This window comes from Chaetodon trifascialis, chromosome 8 (assembly GCF_039877785.1).
Source record: "Chaetodon trifascialis isolate fChaTrf1 chromosome 8, fChaTrf1.hap1, whole genome shotgun sequence".
Lineage (NCBI taxonomy): Eukaryota > Metazoa > Chordata > Actinopteri > Chaetodontiformes > Chaetodontidae > Chaetodon > Chaetodon trifascialis.
This window is the reverse complement of record NC_092063.1, coordinates 10326866-10345563: the sequence shown is the minus strand read 5'-3', so window position 1 is coordinate 10345563 and position 18698 is coordinate 10326866. Positions and strand designations below refer to the sequence as shown.

General features: G+C 42.4%; 1 protein-coding gene across 1 annotated transcript in view; it reads left to right on the top strand.

Annotated features, from left to right (window-relative positions):
- The window catches only part of LOC139334613 (metabotropic glutamate receptor 7-like), a 65084-nt gene that overhangs the window by 17789 nt on the left and 28597 nt on the right, over positions 1 to 18698 (top strand). The window contains exons 2-4 of the mRNA XM_070967606.1: positions 9474 to 9690; positions 16628 to 16763; positions 17395 to 17549. Of these exons, the coding sequence (XP_070823707.1) occupies positions 9474 to 9690; positions 16628 to 16763; positions 17395 to 17549 (508 nt within the window). The remainder of the gene's footprint in view (positions 1 to 9473; positions 9691 to 16627; positions 16764 to 17394; positions 17550 to 18698) is intronic.

The window sequence follows — 18698 nt, the reverse complement described above, 5'->3', positions numbered from 1 at the left end:
CTGGTTAATTATTGAAATAGTTAACCAGAACCATAATATTTTTTTCAGGAGTTGGTGGTGACCAAAACAGAGCTAAAAGAGAATACTGGAGTTAGATTTCTCAGGTGACCTCCTTTGCTATATCAGCTTTATAAAGTTATATGTCTGTGATGTGTTCAGGTTGTTGTGCTCCCCCCATTTGGGCAAAAAATCTATTAAAGATTCCCTCCAATTAAAATCAAGTTTCTAACCTTGTTAATATGTCCACATGGTGTTTTTTACATGCTACAAGACATATCATGAATGGAATAAACAGTCAACGTCATGGCTGAGCATTTCCACATTGAAAATGCAGTGTACAGATCTCAAAAACACAGATTCAGACAGCCAATGTTTCATACATCACGCACTTAAGGAATCAGTCCTGTCATCTTGCAAGGTAAGATTTTCCATATTACACACATTATTAGCTGCTTGATAATGCAGTCAAGCTGGAGGCTCATGTTATCATGTTGCTAACGCTGTAGAGACACATTAAATATATCATGACCCCATATAATGGCGCTTCTTTCTCTTTGGATTTGGTTTCTGTTTCAAATATGTACTGTATGGCTGAATTTCTCCTAATTACCACTTGCCATTAGAACAGTAGCTAGCAAAACAAAAAACAAGCAGAGGATTGTGTGTTTGATTAACAGAGTTGAAGGTGAGCAGGTCCGCTTGAGCTGCAGGCGAGCAGCGGAGGGGTGGGTGGAGATAGAGGCGGGGACTATTTGCATTTTCATAGATCGGTGCATACTAATCAAGGGATTTTTTTCATGCAAAAAACATAAAAATATGTCATTTTGATGAGCTTTTAGGGGTTCAGTGAGCATTAGGGGAGGAACTGTAATGCAGGTTTAATCAAAGCTTTAAGTTTCTTAAATATAACCATAAAAATGATAATCATGATCACTCAAGTTGCCACAAGTGGATATGAACCTTCCGCACATATGATTCTGCATTGGCAGTGAACAGCTTGCAGATACAGCGCTGATTAAATAAAACTTTTCAAACAAAAACCTACTGACTTTACATTTCCAACAACAAATATCTGTTAATTAGTCACACCTGGCTGTGCTTTGTAGGAGCAAAGGTTTAAATGAAACATATGGAGAAAATGGGTGTGAAAAGAGAAAGACCAAGGACAGTGGGGAGGGGAAATTTGGGTGGCTGGGCTTGGGGGGAGAGTGGCAGCCCGAGGACCTCTGTGGGCAGGAAGTGTCTGCTGATCATCTGTGTGGGCGTGTCTGTGCGCAGACAGCTGACAGGGAAGGAGGGAGAGACGCACAGGAAGATGAGGCTCACTCGTCTCTCTCCGATGGGGATGAAACACACAGAGGGGCGGAGAACAGCGCAGCGAGGCCCAAAGTCACAGGTTGTGTGAGGGCACAATGAGGAAACACAGCCTTCACAAAAGGAGAGTTTGAGCGAGGGGGAGAGACACAGATGGGCAGGAAGAGAGGGGGAGAGAGTGACAGAGAAAGGGAGGGAAAGCTGTCGGTTTCCCCCGCCCTTCCTCCCTGCCCCCTCGGCTGCGTTGGCAGTACCATGCTCTGGTGAAGAGAGATTACAAAAGCCCAGCCTGAGGTTGCATGTATGGACACAGTCATTACCTCTGCCCTGCTAACAAATGGCACTGCTGTCTGAATGCAAACCGATAGCTGTCTGATGCCCCCTTTGTGGCAGAGCTGCTGAATCTTGATTTAGCCGGAAAGATGTAAAACCTGATAACTGCTCAGTATCTTTATAGGCCTGTTTATCGTACTGTATTATTTTGTTTATAGGATATCGACCGTCGCTGGTTTACAGCGCCTGGCAGTGGAGCTACAAATAAATCTTCTGACTGGGGATGTTTTTTGTGAGCAAATATTTATTCCATTATGGGCGGGGTGTGTAGTTTTTGAATTGCTTTCAAAATGGCCCCTTGGCCAGTTCATAGCATTGTACTTAGAGTTTGTGTGTGTGTGTGTCATTGTGCTGGTGTCATGAGGACAATCTGTGCACTGGCGTCCGGCCACAGACAGCATGGGGTTAGATTCGGGTCTGTCAGAACCCGCTGTCATTTCCGCCATCACCACGGAGATTGTTGCAAACAGCCGAGTGGAGCTGACTGATGTCAAGATATACTTAGAAGCTAATCATGCAGCAAATAGAGGCGCAGGGATTCCTGCAACAGAAACTGCCTGACCGCCCTCGCTCCAGTTAAAGCCATTCATGGGAAACATTTCAGCTCTGCCACTCACAGTTCATTTACAGCTATGTTGAGCGTTGCTTTTGGATTAATGGGTACCAAACCCTGTCTGGACAACACTCTAGTTTCATGTGCCTGATGTATGACACTGATGGTGTCTGCTCAGAGCTGCCTTTTGCAGGAAAAAGCTCTGCGTTGGAAAGATGGCTTTTTTTTGTCTGAGTTTTTGCTTAAGAACCCATGGACTGTCATTCCCTTCTGTTTTCTGTGGAGACAGCCTGTCTTATCATATCTGCGGATTTTCCTCCTCTCAGATGGCAACGATAGATGGTTGCCATTACCCCAACTGAGAGTGGTGGTGTGCCATATGCTGCCTATTTTTCTTCAAAAACATTTCTTTTTGACATTAGAGGAAAGACGGAGCAGAGCAGCACAGCTCGCTGCATCTGCACATATTGCTCTCAGCAAGTCCGAATCATCACCTTCACATTAGCAGAGCGGGGCAGTTAAAATATTACAGTCTCTCACCTTTCTTTAGAGCCGCTCGTGTTGCTTGTGGGCTGCTGTATGTGAAAATGCAACGGAAAGGCCAAGGCGCTCTAATTAACTTCACCTGGCATTCCTGCTCACTGTGAACGTGTCTAACCTTTACACAACCTCACTTAGTCACCTCTCCTCTTAAACAGCCAGGTTGAAATTCTCATTTAATGTCAATGAGCAGATTACCACCCTCCCCCAGCACCTCCCACCTCCCTCCCCCTGCCTTCTTTTTTCTTAACCTTCTTTAAACTTCAGCAACAGATTTTTATTCAGGGCGGCTGGAGCACTTTGTGGTGGTAAATCAATAAAACAGTGTCCCCTATAACAGACCTCTGTGTTTTCCTTCCATCGATCCTGTCAGCTCAGATACATTCAAGAGCAAGCCAGGCGATTACCCTCAGCAATCCTCACGTTGATCTGTACTGCACATGACAGGTGCCAGACATCAGCTTTGGGTAATTGTGGTACTGAAAGGGGGCATCGTTAATCATTCTTTCTTGGCCTGAATTCAGTTGCTCATGATCGCTTCATGGTCATTGTAGTCCTTGTCGATGTTCATTCACCTTGTTGCCACTAGGGATGGGAATCGAGAACCGGTTCTTTTTGAGATTCGGCTCCCAGTAGCTCAATTCCTTGGAATCGTTTGCCTGCCTGGTTAACGATTCTGCTTATCGATCCCGCCTGTCTTGCACATGCGCCATAACGTCACGCACGCTGCATTATTTTGGTTTAGAACGTAGCTGATATGGCCTTGAGGCAGAAACGCTCCAAAGTATGGCTATATTTCACATGAAAAAGTTTCCATTTCTTCAAAGGTTGGAAATACCTCCAACATGCTAAAACATTTGTCCACACAGCATGCAGTTCATTTGCAGGAATGCCACGTGTTTGATACGCTACTTAGCAACGCTTTGAATCTAGCGGCAGAGCAAACACCAGGGCGTCATCTGTTATTAGTGCCGAAGGTAATGTTGAACTCTTACAAGCCGTGTCTGTTGTGTTAAGGTTAGCGCCATTTCACTGTGAACTGCTTTCGCCATATGAATCATCTCGATGTCCTTCCATCAAATTTAGATGATGATGACTGCCAGAGTCAGGGTGCCTCAGAGGCTGCAGTGGGCACCGGCAGGTCTCGCGCACCTCTATCCACTCCTTTCACTGAGGCAGGAAAGAGTAAAATGACCGAGCCGAGGATAAAGTTATGTCACAGAGCGGTCACTAGATTTGTGGTGAAAGGTTTGCACCCTTTTGCCACTGCAGATGCCCCTGAATTTCGGTAGGTTCATTCGTTGCATTTTATCTGGCATATCTGTTCAAATGAAAATCAGAAATTTAAGTTGCATGTTGTTATTTTAACCAGTGTAGTTCTGCTTCATTCGTTCCCTACTCTGAGAAGTAGCTCACCTACTTTTTAGGTTTGCTCTGAGGTTACGTTACACATCATTTGTGCATACTGTATGTTACAATATATGTTATATTTTCTGTGCAGAGATGAAAATATAAAAGACAGATAACACAAACAAACCCACTTGTACTCTTTTATTTCCTCACCCAATGAGAATCAATAAGAGAATCGATAAGGAATCAGATCAATAAGCAAAATCGATAATGGAATCGGAATCGTTAAATTCTTATCAATTCCCATCCCTGGTTGCCACTGAAGCAGAGACCATGTTGTTATGTGCGATGCCATATTTCACATGTAAAAGATTTAAAGTGTCTTGATGAAATACAGAGAATTGCAAGCAGTATGAAGTGAAATGGGCAAATTCCTAATATAGATGAAGGATTATGAGAAAATAATCCTTGACTCATTCCAAGCTAATTATTTACAGAAAATGAGTCAAAAGTGTTGATAAAATATCCATTCTCTCCGCCTGATTATCTCTACTTTATCAACCCACATAATTCAAATCTGCTGCAATTTGTTGCAACAAGAGCTTATTTAGTTGAAACCATTCTGGGAATCAATCAAGCAACCATGACTGAAGTGGAAAAGCTAAACTTTGTTGCTTTTTAATTTACTGAGAAAGTCTTAATCAGCTTCATAAGATATCAATTCAATTCACTTCTAATAGAGAAGGTTAAATTACTAATTTTATTTCACTTCGTTTGTAGCCCATTAGCTACCAGATAGAAAAATCAAAGGTGTTAGTTTCTAAATGTATTAGTTAGTCAGCATCTCCTTTTATCGTAATTCCAGCTGGCTTAATCCTCAAACCTCGACATTTTATCAATCAAGATTTAGCACCTTTGTTACCTGGAGGTCAAAGTGCTAATTTAAAAAGCGCAGGCTGAAAACATCAATGTTCGTACGGCAAGGAGGTGTAGATTCCTGGGGAATAAAGAGTGGAGAAATTATATCAACAGGGTACAAGTATGGCACAAAGAGAAAAGACATCACCATCTTTAAATGGTTCCCTGCAGCTAAAAGCTCCAGAGAGACAAATGTTCAAGCAGCTTTCTGTCCCAGCTGAGGCAAAGATAGGACGTGATTCAACAAACCCTAACACCTTTTGGCTCCATAGTATTACCACAGAAGCTCTGTTAAAATACATCCTCCATGAAATGTTTAAAATAGATGCATCACTTTTTAGAAAGGAGTCTTTTTACATGCAAATCACTGTTGCTGTTGCTTTTCCATCACTTTGCTGTATTTCTTCTTTGACCCAGTACACTCAATTTAGGCAGCCCTGAAGTGATTTAACTCGTGACATCTCAGCAGCGTTCCCACCTGTGAATTTCTTTAATTGTATCACAGATTTTCGTGTTTGCAGCTGGTATGGTTTTTTTTTTTGGTTTTTTTTGCAGTGATTTGAAACGTATTGAGTCATCTTGAGCTTGACCTCCTCCTCTGCTCCACAATTTGTCAGCTTTGTGCGGTTGACTCCCTTTGAGTTGTGGGTCAAAGCTATAACTCACACTCTGTGAGTTGAAGCAATCCCATCAGCGAGCTGCTGTGTCCTCATTCCTGTGTTTCCCCAGTGTCCGGCTCTTTTTGATCACGCTAACAGAAATGGATGGCATTCATACAGTGCTTAGATTAGACTTTGTGATGAGGTGCTGCGCGGGGTGATGTCTACTCCTGCTTGTGCATCCACCTGTCTGGAAGGTAGCCATTTTGATCCCAGTCACGCAAACCAGTTGGGATTGCAGTTTCAAGACCTCAAACACAGTTGCTGATAAGATGTTTAAGACTTTATCAAGCAGCACTGTGAGCGATGTGATACTAGATCCCTTGATCAACTGATTTAGTTTATACAGGGTGTTTGATTTGGTCATTATAGAAGCTCATGTGAAAAATGTAAATTCAGTCAGATAGATCCTGCTTACTATTTATACTTTTCCAAGATGTTCAGCTTGTATGAAATGACTGAAGGTGCATTCAGACACAAAGTGAAACCTTGCATTGTTCGCACCAAATTTACCCACTTTAGATGAAATTATGGCCAATGTCAAATGCCGAAAGCCTCAACGGCTGTGTTCCCATGGTAACTGCGCTCAGGTGAAACATGACAGCTACAGTAGCCTGGAAAAATAGCGTATGGGGAATTTGATGTTTTTATTGTTCATCAGAACACAGATGAGACATGAATTAGCTACCTAGCATGCTATTTCACAACTGTTTGTTCAGTGGGTGTCTGGCGTAAGCATAGAAGCTGTATTTTGTGTAGCTTGGAAAAGAGCATATGGGGCACTGAATGTGATTAATTTACTCTTTATCAGACCAGACGTAAGACAAGAATTAGCTAGCTAGCATGCTACTCCCCACTGTATGTTCAGTGGGTGTCTGGTGTAAGCATAGAGGCCGTATTATGTGTAGCTTGGAAAATAGCATATGGGCCACTGAATGTGATGAATTTACTGTTTATCAAACCACAAATGAGACGAGAATTAGCGAGCTAGCGTGCTATTTCCCAGCTGTATGTTCAGTGGGTGTCTCACAGCCTCCTAACTGTGGTATGTAGTCAGTTCAAAGGCCCTTTGTTAACACAAAAGTTAAAGTCTTAAGTAGGTTGGAAAGACAGTAGATGCGTACTGTACCAGCTGCACAGACATTAGCTAGGAAGCTATTTTGCTAAAATCTGGCACAATGGCCATGTCTGTGGGAGTGTGCCTGTGTGTTTTTGTTCAGCTCAGCCTCTCACTAGAAACTTTGGCTCTTTGTGCTATTTCTCTCCAGTCTCTCTCCTTTTTCCTCTCATGTCTGTATGTTTATGAAACATAAAGCCCTGGGATATACGTAGATTTTTCTCTCAAGTAGAAACACTAACAACTAACAAGCTTACAATTTGCGTCACTCTGTGTGACTTTGCATCTAATAACATCTTTGCATTGACTTCTTAAGCTTCCAAAATTCCCTTCATGTTCTGTCTGAAGACAAAGAGTCAACCGTCACGCTATCGTCAGTTTGTTCAGAGTGGTGCTTTGAGCTCAACACTAACAGCAGCATGCTAAAATGCTCACTGTGACAACATTAACATGTTGATGCAAAGCAGGTATAATGTTTACCACGACCATCGTCTTGCTTACCTCAAAATCACAAAAGACAGAGTGATGATGGCACTACAAGAGAAGTTAAGGCGTCACCAAAGTTATTGTTATTCACCCTGAGGGGGAGATAAATGTGTCTACCAGATTTCATGGCAGTCCATCCAATAGCTTTAGAGACACTTCACTCAAGGCTATGAATGTTAACTTCCTGGTGGCCCTAGAGGAAAAGTGGACAGACAGACCAACTCGCAGATCGACATCCTCATCCCAGAGCAATACTGCTAGCTTGGCTAAAATGCTGAGCAATTTAAAGAGGTTTTGAGGGCGAGAACACCTGCAGACTATTAATGAGCTTCCCAAACATTAGGGAAAATCACAATCTTGCATCTTTCTAAAGAGCTTCATTGATTCAGCCTGTTATGAGATAATCCAAGTTATCTACACGTCCACCATTCAGTTGATACCATGTGTTCAGTTGTTAGTTGATAGTGGTAATTGATCCTTCGCTAAACCCCTCCTCTGAACAGCAACTGTCAAATCTTATCTTCGTAAGTGTAACAGGCACCACCTGGCCTGTAAAGCTTTGCATTTCTCCATGTTGATGAGGTCTGCATGAGGCTTCAAGAATAGAGATTCTTGGTACGTCAAGAGTTTGGAGGTGCATTTTGGTGCAATTATATCCGAATTTAGAGTAATGATCGCAGCTCAATCCTGCTTCTTGTTTAGAGGAAGTTCACACTCAAGCAACTCCAGTCAGACTTGTGTTAGACTTCATTTGCCATTTACCATTTACCGCCTGGCTATCACGTGACCTAAGTCTGGGGCTTTGGGCACATTAGGACTCCTTTGTTGAAAGACTTGAAAGACAAGCTGAAGAAGGTTGCAAGATGCAACTGAAAGTTCCAGAAAGGCTTGCAAGAGGACCTTTGGTTAAATTGTTTTGTCAGATATATCAGGCTTAAGTGCCATACTTAGGTCACATTATGGCAATTGAGCAAACTTTTGTGATGTGGTTGAAAGCTACACAAAAGGATAGTAAGGGGACCTTTAGTTCAGATTTTGATCAAGTGCCAATGTCACCTGTTAGACCTACATGGACCATATATTGGGGCTTGTTTCATGTACCATGTTAGCTTAGCATAGCTGTTAGCCTGTGTCAATACAGGATGAAATGGAAGAGGCAAAAGCAGCGTGGATACAGATTTCCTCACATTTCATATTTGGATATGCTGCATAATGATGAAGACAGGCTGAGATCTCACCAGGAGGGAAGCGTAAGAGAGCACATGCAAGGCTGTGCTGTTAGTTCATGGAAACTGCTGCAAAGACATTTCTGCAGTAACACTACACTGATATGTTGAAAGAAGAAAGTGACAGCACAGTAGGTTGCCCAGGTAACACACCCAATATAGTCAATGTAAAGCATAGCATTGCATAATATGAATATATTCATAGATGTTCATTTGACAAGATAATGTGAAGTCCATGAAAAATGTATTGCTCATTTATATTGCAAGCTATTTTGTCAACCTCAGTCTTCATCACCCTGTGTGAGCGGCAAAAGAAGCAAGTGATGTGCAGTGCATGTGTTCTTCAGTCAGATGTTGAATTTATTCATTAATGGGACAAATATTGTTTATACCTGTGATGCCCATGTGACAGCTGTCATGTATGACAAGATATGCAAATGTACATTGAATTGTGAAGTGAAACATGTTAATGTTGGCATTAAAGGAATAGCTTGACATTTTGGGAAATATGCTTTCTTGCCAAGAGTTAGATGGGAAGATTGATGGCACTCTCATGTCTGTACGTTACAGCTGGCAGCAAGTTAGCCACCAGCACCTCTAAAGCTCATTAAGTAACACCTGGTATCTTGTTTGTTAAGCTCTGACCAGAGCGCTGTAGCTTCTTTATGCATTACATGTGTGATAGATGTGCAGTGTGATGAATACTCTGTGCATTGTGGTGTTGCTAGCAGAAATGTAGCACACATGCCTTAGACACTACTTTTTTGTTCCATTGTGGGCACTAAACTGAGGGCAAATTGTGCAGAAATCTAGTGCCTCGTAGTAAATAGGAAGTGATTCCAGACACATCTGCAGCTAAAAAATGTGATATTTCAGAGCAGTCACCTTAGCAGCCACCTATGATCTGTCACCAGAATAGCACCAACACATGAGTAAACCTTCCCTTCCCCTCCCCTACCCCAATTCTTCTCTTCAAGATCCCACAGATCAGCTATGCGTCAACAGCCCCGGAGCTGAGCGACGACAGGCGCTATGACTTCTTCTCCCGGGTGGTTCCCCCAGACTCATTCCAGGCCCAGGCCATGGTGGACATTATCCGAGCCCTGGGTTGGACTTACGTCTCCACCATCGCCTCAGAGGGCAGCTATGGAGAGAAGGGAGTGGAGGCCTTCACGCAACTCTCCAAAGAAGCAGGTAAAGAAGGGCGTTCATTGAAACAGAATTCTCATCTTTTTTTCTTCATTGTTGTTTGTTTGTTTCTATGATTTAAACATGTATTTTCCACCATCAGCCTTGCTTTTGCAATTCATTGTAAAAATCTGTTTTGGATGGATGAATTATTGATCTGTTTGGCAACTTCTGCTTTGGTTCCCCGGTGAGTTGTTGAATGTTACTGGAAATGTAGACAGAGAAACAGCTTAGGGAAGATGCCACGTCACAATAATGAGCATTGCCTGTACCCGCTGTTTTGTTAATATAACCCTTTTGGCTTTTTGCACACTCAGAAGGGGAATTGTTTGATTTAATGTGTTCTCTTTAGCCAACAGAGAGGAGGGAGAGCAGTCTGGCAACTGGTCATTTGGGAGACATGAGTTTTGTTTTACACAGTCTTTTCTCTTTCGCTCCATCTCATTTTTTATCCCTGCTAGTGAGAGTGCATGCTGGTAATGATGGTCAGTCATCTTTGTGGTCAGTCAGTTCAAACCATTCTGGCCCGATTATGTGTATGAATCAGCAGGGTTTTAAATATTTAGTCTTTCTGAAAAAGAAGCCGGCCTTCCTTTGTGAACATCTCTCAAAATCTCTCTTATAAAGCATGTGATTAAACAGAGACAGGCGAACTGCGAACAAGCTATTAGAATCAGTCGTTTGTTGGATCCTGTAATGCGTCATTAGTAGAAGAAGAAGAAGAAGAAGAAGAAGAAGAAGAAGAAGAAGAAGAAGAAGAAGAAGAAGAAGAAGAAGAAGAAGAAGAATCGGAGGGACAATCCCCTTTATTAGTCACACAACAACTACATCACACACATGCCATGCAGATTTGGTAAAATTTGTCCTCCACCTTTATCCCATCCTGGTCACCCTCCTCCAGGGTAGACCAGGAGCGGTGGGCTGCCATCCAACTGGCGCCCAGGGACCCAATCTCTTTCATCACCATTGCTCAGGTGGTGATCTTCTTGCGTGTTTTTAGTGGGGGTATTTGAAGGAGGATACCCCAGGTGAACACAGGGAGAACATGCAAACAGGAGGCACAGGAAGCACAGGAGGCACCGAAGGCATGGTGGAGGACACACCCCCGGCGTCCACAGCAAGATTCGAACCCGGGACCTTCTAGCTGTGAGGTGACAGTGTTACCACTGTGCCAGTAGTGACGGTTTAAATGGCAATGATCAGGGTTAACAGCTAATTTGTTAAGTTTTCATTTGGGTTTTGAGAGATTATGATAAGGATCTTGAAGAGTACTGTGTACAATAGATCTTTGCATTCAGACACGGTGTTGTCGTGGCATGACAATTGTGCACATGCTTGACTCACCTGCTTTTTCCACACTGATGCTGTTGTTGGCATGTGGTGGTACGTGTGAATCAGCATCACTGCTGTCGCCAGGAGACGCTCAGCTGCTATTCAGTACAACGGTTTGGCTATCTTTATCAAATCATGTGGTTTATTGTGCTGTGCTTTTGAGCTGTGCTGTAGAGACCTTCCAGTTGCTGCTGCAGTATTTCTGCAAGATCAGGACAAGGATAAATTTTTACAATATAATACAGTCAGTTTGAACTGACTGACCATGAACATTATGCATGAACATTAGTGCACAAGAGGTGGCAGTAGCTGTACGTTCAGAACTCCAATCCCTTTTCATCTTTATGAAAGAATCACTTTAAGAGGAATGGTACTTGGGCTGGAAAAAATGTTCCCTGATAGCACATCCATGGAACTCATGACAACAGCAGTATTTTGCTGCTTCTCACCTCGACCTCTATAAATCCCAATCTATTTCCTATAAATCTTCAGGGAGTGATCTGCGTGTCTTCCAATAGACTAATGCGCGGAAACCTCTAAAATGAGGGAAGCTAATGATATCCCACAGGCGCCGATAAGAAGTCCACTATGCATGAATATTTTATCTGTGTGCATTCATGTCCAGTGTGATCACTCATTAAAACTTTAAGAAGCTGTTTGTGGCTATGTAATTTGCATCGACTGCGAGAAGGAGAAAGTAGCCTGTGCAGGATCGAATAAGGAAAAGTCCTGATTTAAGGCTTATTTTGGCAGTTTCAATTCATCTTTTATCCGGTGAGAAAACACAGTTGCACACAGGTGCAATTTCCACTGATGTTTCTTCTTCTTTTTCTTTTTTTCATATGCAAAGAGCAGTAAACAGACTGGTATTATCATGACTTTTGAACAGCTACACAACGAGTATGAAATTATAAGCCATTGTTGTTGTTGACTCATCCTGTTGCTACTGAGCTTCAATCACTTTGCAATATTTTGTATTCATATACAAATGGGAATTATTCCCTCTGAAGGAAAGCCTCCAGTACCCAAGGCATCTTATCTTTAATAAACACATTAATTATGGACTGTAATAGCATAACTGTACATTCACTGGTTTCATTCAAGGCACCAGTTCTGCACCGGGATTGACTGAAATTGACTGAATGGCATAAGAAGCAAACATCTTAGTGAATATGGAAAGAGAGAATATTTGGAAAATAATGTGCAGTGAGTAAATATTTTCAACACATAATTTTCAAGAAATTGCTAAACTGCAAAACAACATTGTCGGGTGGATGTTGCAGCATCAATGCAAGTTGATCCTGGAGGCTTTGAGACATTTTTTTGCGGCTGCCCTGTTTAGTTGCAGTGAAATGTCAGATGCATTAGTACGATTCTCGCTTCACCACTTCAAGGAGAACCATCTAGCGGACTAATGCAATATGGCTGCCCATTACCCCAAGCTGAGACTGGAGTGATGGTCAGCCTGTATTGATCTCCTCTGTTTTTTCTGTTCTTTTTTTTCCTCTCCCCTGTTTAGGCACTGTTCCATTGTGCACCTTCATCCTGGCTCCAGGTGAAGCTGGCAGAGATTAATCTTGTTTGTGTTTTCCTGTGTCTGTTTGGACTCAGGCCAGAAAGATGGAGTTCAGTTTTCCCATTTGATAAAAAGACTCGCATTTGAGGAAAACCACCCACAAAGTATCACTGTGGAATTGACTGCAGCAAGTTGCCAACACGATGCATTCTTAGATCTAGCCTGATGCTGCGAGGGGAAAAAAACCTACCAGTGAAATATAGAACTCATATTTAGCAGGAGGAGAAGACTGGGGTGGAAGCCTGATGCATCTGGAAGTACCGTAAAATAGGCCACGATACTTGTGCATGACCCTTTGACATTGCCAAGTCCCAGAGGAGCAGTGGAAAGGCACACAAGATAGGGAAGGGCACACAGATGTAGAATATGAATGCTAGCTGCATGTCAGTCCATTTTGATGTGCTCTCACGTGTTCAGACGGGGAGACTGTGGAGGGAGCAGGTCCGCCTTGTGAATGTCGAGGTGATAAATATAATTGCAGCATTATGGATCCCCTGGAGGTTTGGGTTTGGAGGGTGTTGAGTCGTCAGGCAGGGGGGTCGAATCCATCAAGAGCCTCTAATTTAAAGGGATTTGTATTTCACAAAGCAAAATGGCAAAGCTGGATTCCTCGCCCTGGAGTGCATTTTCAGAACCGAGGGCATTGAGAATGAATAATTGAAGCAGTTAATGCAGTGCATGACCTATGGCACTCAGACAGATAAGCAGAGAACTTCCAAGAGCCTGATGAATTTGGCCATCAAGATCATTAAGCTGTCTTTGATATATTAATCAAATGTGGAGCAGAGGCTAGGGGTTCATGGTGCATATAGTTTTGATACTATATTGTGGGATCAGAGGTAAATTAATAAAGTGCAGCTAAAACTTTCAGTGTCACATTTTCTAATGTAAGCAGAAATTTAACATTGTAAGTATTTCTATATATTCAGGACTAACTTACACTTTCTCTCCATGCAAATCACTGACTGTAACAGCCAGGTTTTTTTTCTTTCTTTTCTTTTTTTTTTTTTTTTTTTTCCGAAACAGGTTGTATGACGTGCTGTCCAACCACACTGGAAGGCAAAAGTGTTTATAGCTGTATAGCCTCTCCAGGAAAACATTCACAGTGTTGCACTTAGTTGGTCACGCCAAAATTGCCATCCATCAGAAAGGTTTCATACTCTCTGAAAAGCACTCCTAATGAAGTATAATCAGTAGGTCATTTGAGGGAGGGTGGCATCCATCCAGTAGTAGCGGAGAGAGTCCAGGGCTGGGGTGTTGCTTGTTTGAATATGTCAGCCTCCCTGACTCATTGATCCTTCATCTGACTGCAGTTTGTCCAAGTTAGAGTCTCTGGCCCCGACATTGGCTCTGAAATACCAGCAGCCTAACTGTGCTGTGTATCGATAAATCCATGGTGCTGTCCATGGTGCTGAAAAGGCAGACGGCTTGAACGTGTGCCTTTTTCTCTCAGTCCTGCCCTTCTTTCAGTTTCATCTTGAATCTATAATATTCACTGAACTGTTACTGTTAAGTCTCATCTCTATAATATAGTGTAGCCTATATACTCTATAGAGTAGTTTCATCTTCATAATCAAAGTGACAAGTAGCAGTCATGGATGTGGGAGAAGATCATTGAGACATACTGTAGTAATCGTATAATATTTCTATGATCATTAAGTGCTGAGTGCTGCTGAAAATACACCCCCAGACCAAGCCACCTCTGTAACAAAATATTTTAGGGGAGACATGACCACAGTTTTTAGTGTAGTGTTGGTGCTGTGAATAGTAAGTTGGATTAGGTTTTGCACCATCCCTGCTGCTGAAAATGAACTAATCACAGACTGAGTGTAATGGCACCTTAAGTGGCAGCCAGAGCTGTACCACTCTACAATCTACAATCCTATTTCTTGGATAAAACTTGAACAAGTTGCAGTGAAACACTGTCTTCTCCCAGAGCCTGACATTCGTCTGTCTCAGATCACACATCTCCAGCCAAGGCAGACATGCAGCTCTTCTTCATTCCCCCTGTTTGAGTCGAGGACTCTTTCAAGTCCACACGATGCCTTCCAGTGACAGGTGAAGGCGGTTCGACCCACAGCACAGTACTCTGGAAGCACAGATACAATACTTACATTTCCATCATCCCTGCCTCCCTGACTGACTGACCACCTCACTGAGTGACAGATGAGGTATGCTGCAGGCATTCAATAATTTAGCCACCAGCCTGTAGGGCAGTCTTAAGCCCACAGCATGTGCAGCTCTGGTGCTCTCTCTCGCTCTCTCTGAAAATGGGATCTGCTCCAAAAGCTTCTTATCTTCATCAGTGGCTCCTGTGGTGTCTCTCTGTATTATTGACGGTTGTGACCTATAATATATCTCTGTTCAAGACTGTTAAACCATCATAACTCTTCACACGAGCCTCCAGGGGTTGTTTTCATAATAGAGTTAATGCATTTTCATGAGACTTAAATTCTCAGCAAAAAAGAGAGTTTTTTCTTTTTTCCCTCTCTGGAATTAATGTGTGAAACCTGGAACTCAAATGTACCGCTAATACGCCAGAATCAGATATTATGCAGTGCCGTTTCTTAAAACAGAAACGTGGAAGTGTGTCATACTGTAGGCTCTCTGGCTGAAATCCACTGAAATCTCTGCGCTGAAACAGAGCTTTAGTGTCGTCCCTTGGAGACCTACAACGCTGGCTGCTCTGCACAAATGACACCAAGCACGTTTCATTTTAACAGGATACCACAAACCCTTAAGCAACAGCTTGGCCATTTGCAGGATCTCCATTTTTATGTTTAGACCACTTAGGGAGGATAACAGCAGCCACCCCAGAGGTCTTTTGGCACATCTAGGATGTTTTTTCGCATCGAGAAACATTCCTAATTTTGCCTGCTGATACTTGAAAAATGAAGAGTTAAGAGGAGCTTCAGCAGTTGTCATTTTGCTATCTTCTGCCTTTAGAAATGCCACAGTAAACCGCGGCTGGAGATGTGTGATCTGCCATCTAAAAGCTGTTTATATCAAAGTAATGAGCCTGAGGAGACTGGCAATTAGGAGATTCCTTCCATTTCTCTGCCTACTCAGGGAAACTCAAACTGAAAGGTTATTGGGTAGGCTATTAAAATGCTTGAGTGGGAGAAATTTTAATTGGTTTGGGTAGAGCTCTGTTGTTGACTCAGGACACAGGCTGCTGCCTCAAGTCTAAGCCTACAGTAGCTAAGATGTTCTATCGCACAGGTGATCATATTGTCTGTTTATCCAAAGTGCCTCAAAGGTTAGCTTGTCCTCCACACCTGTAATTACCACACCAGAGTGAAGCAAACTCTATTATTCTTTATGAAAGGTATAATTTTGCTTCTCAACCTGATAATGAGCTGTTGAATATAACCCTTAAGACAACCATATCTGGCAAACTGATAAAAGCCAATTGTAATAATATACTGTGCCAAATATCTAGCAACTATTTAGCAACGCACAGAAGCTATCAGCACCCTTCATCCCGTACAAGCTCATTACTGGTGACCTGTCTGAGAATGATTTATTGTCAGTATTAATATCCTCTTTGTTTGTTATTGCCAGCTGTGCTATCTGATTGGTCCAAGGTCCAACAAGAGATGCATGATAAAGGCATTGAATGAAACATCAATGGTAAACTGTTGGATTTTCTCAAATCCATTATATGAAATCTGTAGCTGTATGTCCCTGTTGAAGTGGACCATTGAATTTGTTCCAGCAGATTTATTTAGAAATGTCTCACTGTGAAATGATTCCGGTGCTCAGTCGGAGGGTGCACATTGAGTGTTATATTGCATGCTGCTGTGGTTTTCACATCATTGCCGAAATGTAAATGTATACACTGCAAGACTATCATTGAAACTCTATAAGCAAACATAACAGCATCATCAAAGTCTCACTATTGTATTGTTTTCCATTTCTATAGGAAAAAAGCAGCGGTTGTGACCCCAGGCTTTTATGTGTGCATACATCTCTGTGAATGGGTGAGATCATCCCGGCGTCCTTATCATTTCTTACTCCTTTCTTATTAAAAAGGTGGAATCTGCATCGCCCAGTCTTTGAAAATTCCCCACAACCCCAAGCTGGAGGATTATGACAAAGCCATCCAACAGCTGCTGGAAACGCAGCACTCGCGGGCAGTCATCATCTTTGCCAGCGAGGAAGACATACGGTGAGGAGTAAAGCACATTCCTGCTTCATGCATGTTGCTTAGGCACGTTGATGACTTGCCATGTTGAGGTCTTTAATCTCTGAGTAGCAGCTCCTGAAGACAGGCTAGAGGCACAGATTTGCCATGCGTGCTACACAAACATACCTCTGTCAACACAAACACGAGCATGCCTCGGAGGAGGAGTGGGAATACAGATCACAACTCAGCAACAGAGATATTGTTTCATTTACAATGGCCTGTGGGAAGTGTTGTAAAGAAAAACAGAATCAAACATTCAGAACCTGTAAATTCAGGATGGATAATCCAGAAGTGGATGCACTCGTGAAGTGATAAGAAGAGAGATCAGTGGCAGACATGGAGATTAATGGCTGTAACTGTCTTCAAATAAAAAAAAATTAAAGCAATCATCTTTGCTCAACATAACACAAAACATACACCAGTTAACACAAACGAGCAATAGTTTCTCCCCCTTCCCTTCTGAATGAGATAAACTGAAGAACTGAGAGACACCATGAGCCCCAACGTTAAGTCCAAGCAACTCCTTAGAGCCAGCTGTGCCTTTGTGTAATAGATGTTAGATTGCACGCACCTCTTATACTCCCTCCAAATTCACACACAAATGTCCTTGCAGGGGAGTTCTCAATGCCACCAAGAGGGCCAATCAGGTGGGCCATTTCCTGTGGATTGGATCTGACAGCTGGGGGGCCAAGAGCAGCCCGATCCACCAGCTCGAGGATGTAGCGGTGGGAGCTATCACTATACTGCCCAAACGCTCCTCCATTGAAGGTACGCACACACTGGTGCACACACTGCGTGCCTCAAAGCATGCTGTGCTACTGTATTGTTTTCTGCTGTACTGTTTTGTTCAGAGTAATTGCCTTTCATGTTTTTTGTTTTTTTTCTAATTGTTAGTGTTTAATTACGTACAGACTAAAAAAAAATCAGAACATTGAAAAAATGAAATGCAATAATAGTTTTCTGGGTCAGTTGTGTGCAATGAAGCAAAGTGTGAGCACCACACCGACATATTATCATCTTTTAAGCTGCCATGACGGACTTCTTAGCAAATAGTTGTCTATTAACATCTCCAGCAGTGATGGAGCAACTTTAGCATTCATTCTGAGTCATGCTTGTGGCTACCAGGCAAATGATTTTTGGTCAAGTAGACATGTGATCCATTATTAATGTGAAAATATTGATTACAGCTGCCTTAAACGTGCAATAATTTCTTGTTTTTTTCTTTTCCTTTTGGCTTCTTGGGGGCAGGTCAAGGAGCTTTAAACACTCTATTGACTATTATCACTTTTTAAAGGTGATCGTGTGAATGTGTTAGCAAATAGTTGCCTGTTGGCATTCATTTAGAGTCAAGGCTCTGACCGCCTGGCAGACGTTCCTTTAATATTCAGCCTCCTTTTAGCTGTGTTTTTGGTGTCTATCAACAAAAATATAAAATAAAAATCTTTAGCTATAGCTGCTAATGTTTAATACTCCACTATGTTCACCAGATAACTGCTAATTCTATCAGCTGTTTGGTATCGGATAGATGATGCATAGACCTTGTCTGAATAAAAAGCTGCCTGCTGCATCTGGAAACAGCACTGATGAGAGCAGTGAACCAAAACAGTAGAGTTGGAGGCCACAAAATGGAAACCATTAGCTTAAAGATGCTAAAATGCTCCATAAAGATAAGAGGAACTGAAGAGTCAGCTGGTAATTCTCTACAGGGTCATCGCTTTGAGTGATCCACTTCACATGAAGTTGTTTCATCCGTTGTTCATGTAACAACGTTGATAAAAGCAGCTTTAAGAATTCATTTAGTATTTCCCTGAAAGCAGAGTAGAGATTTCTGGCACAAGCTCACCTACTTCAGAGGTGCATGGAGGAGGGAGAAAGTCTGAAAAGGTCAAAAACTGCGGCAGCAGCATTTCTCGTATG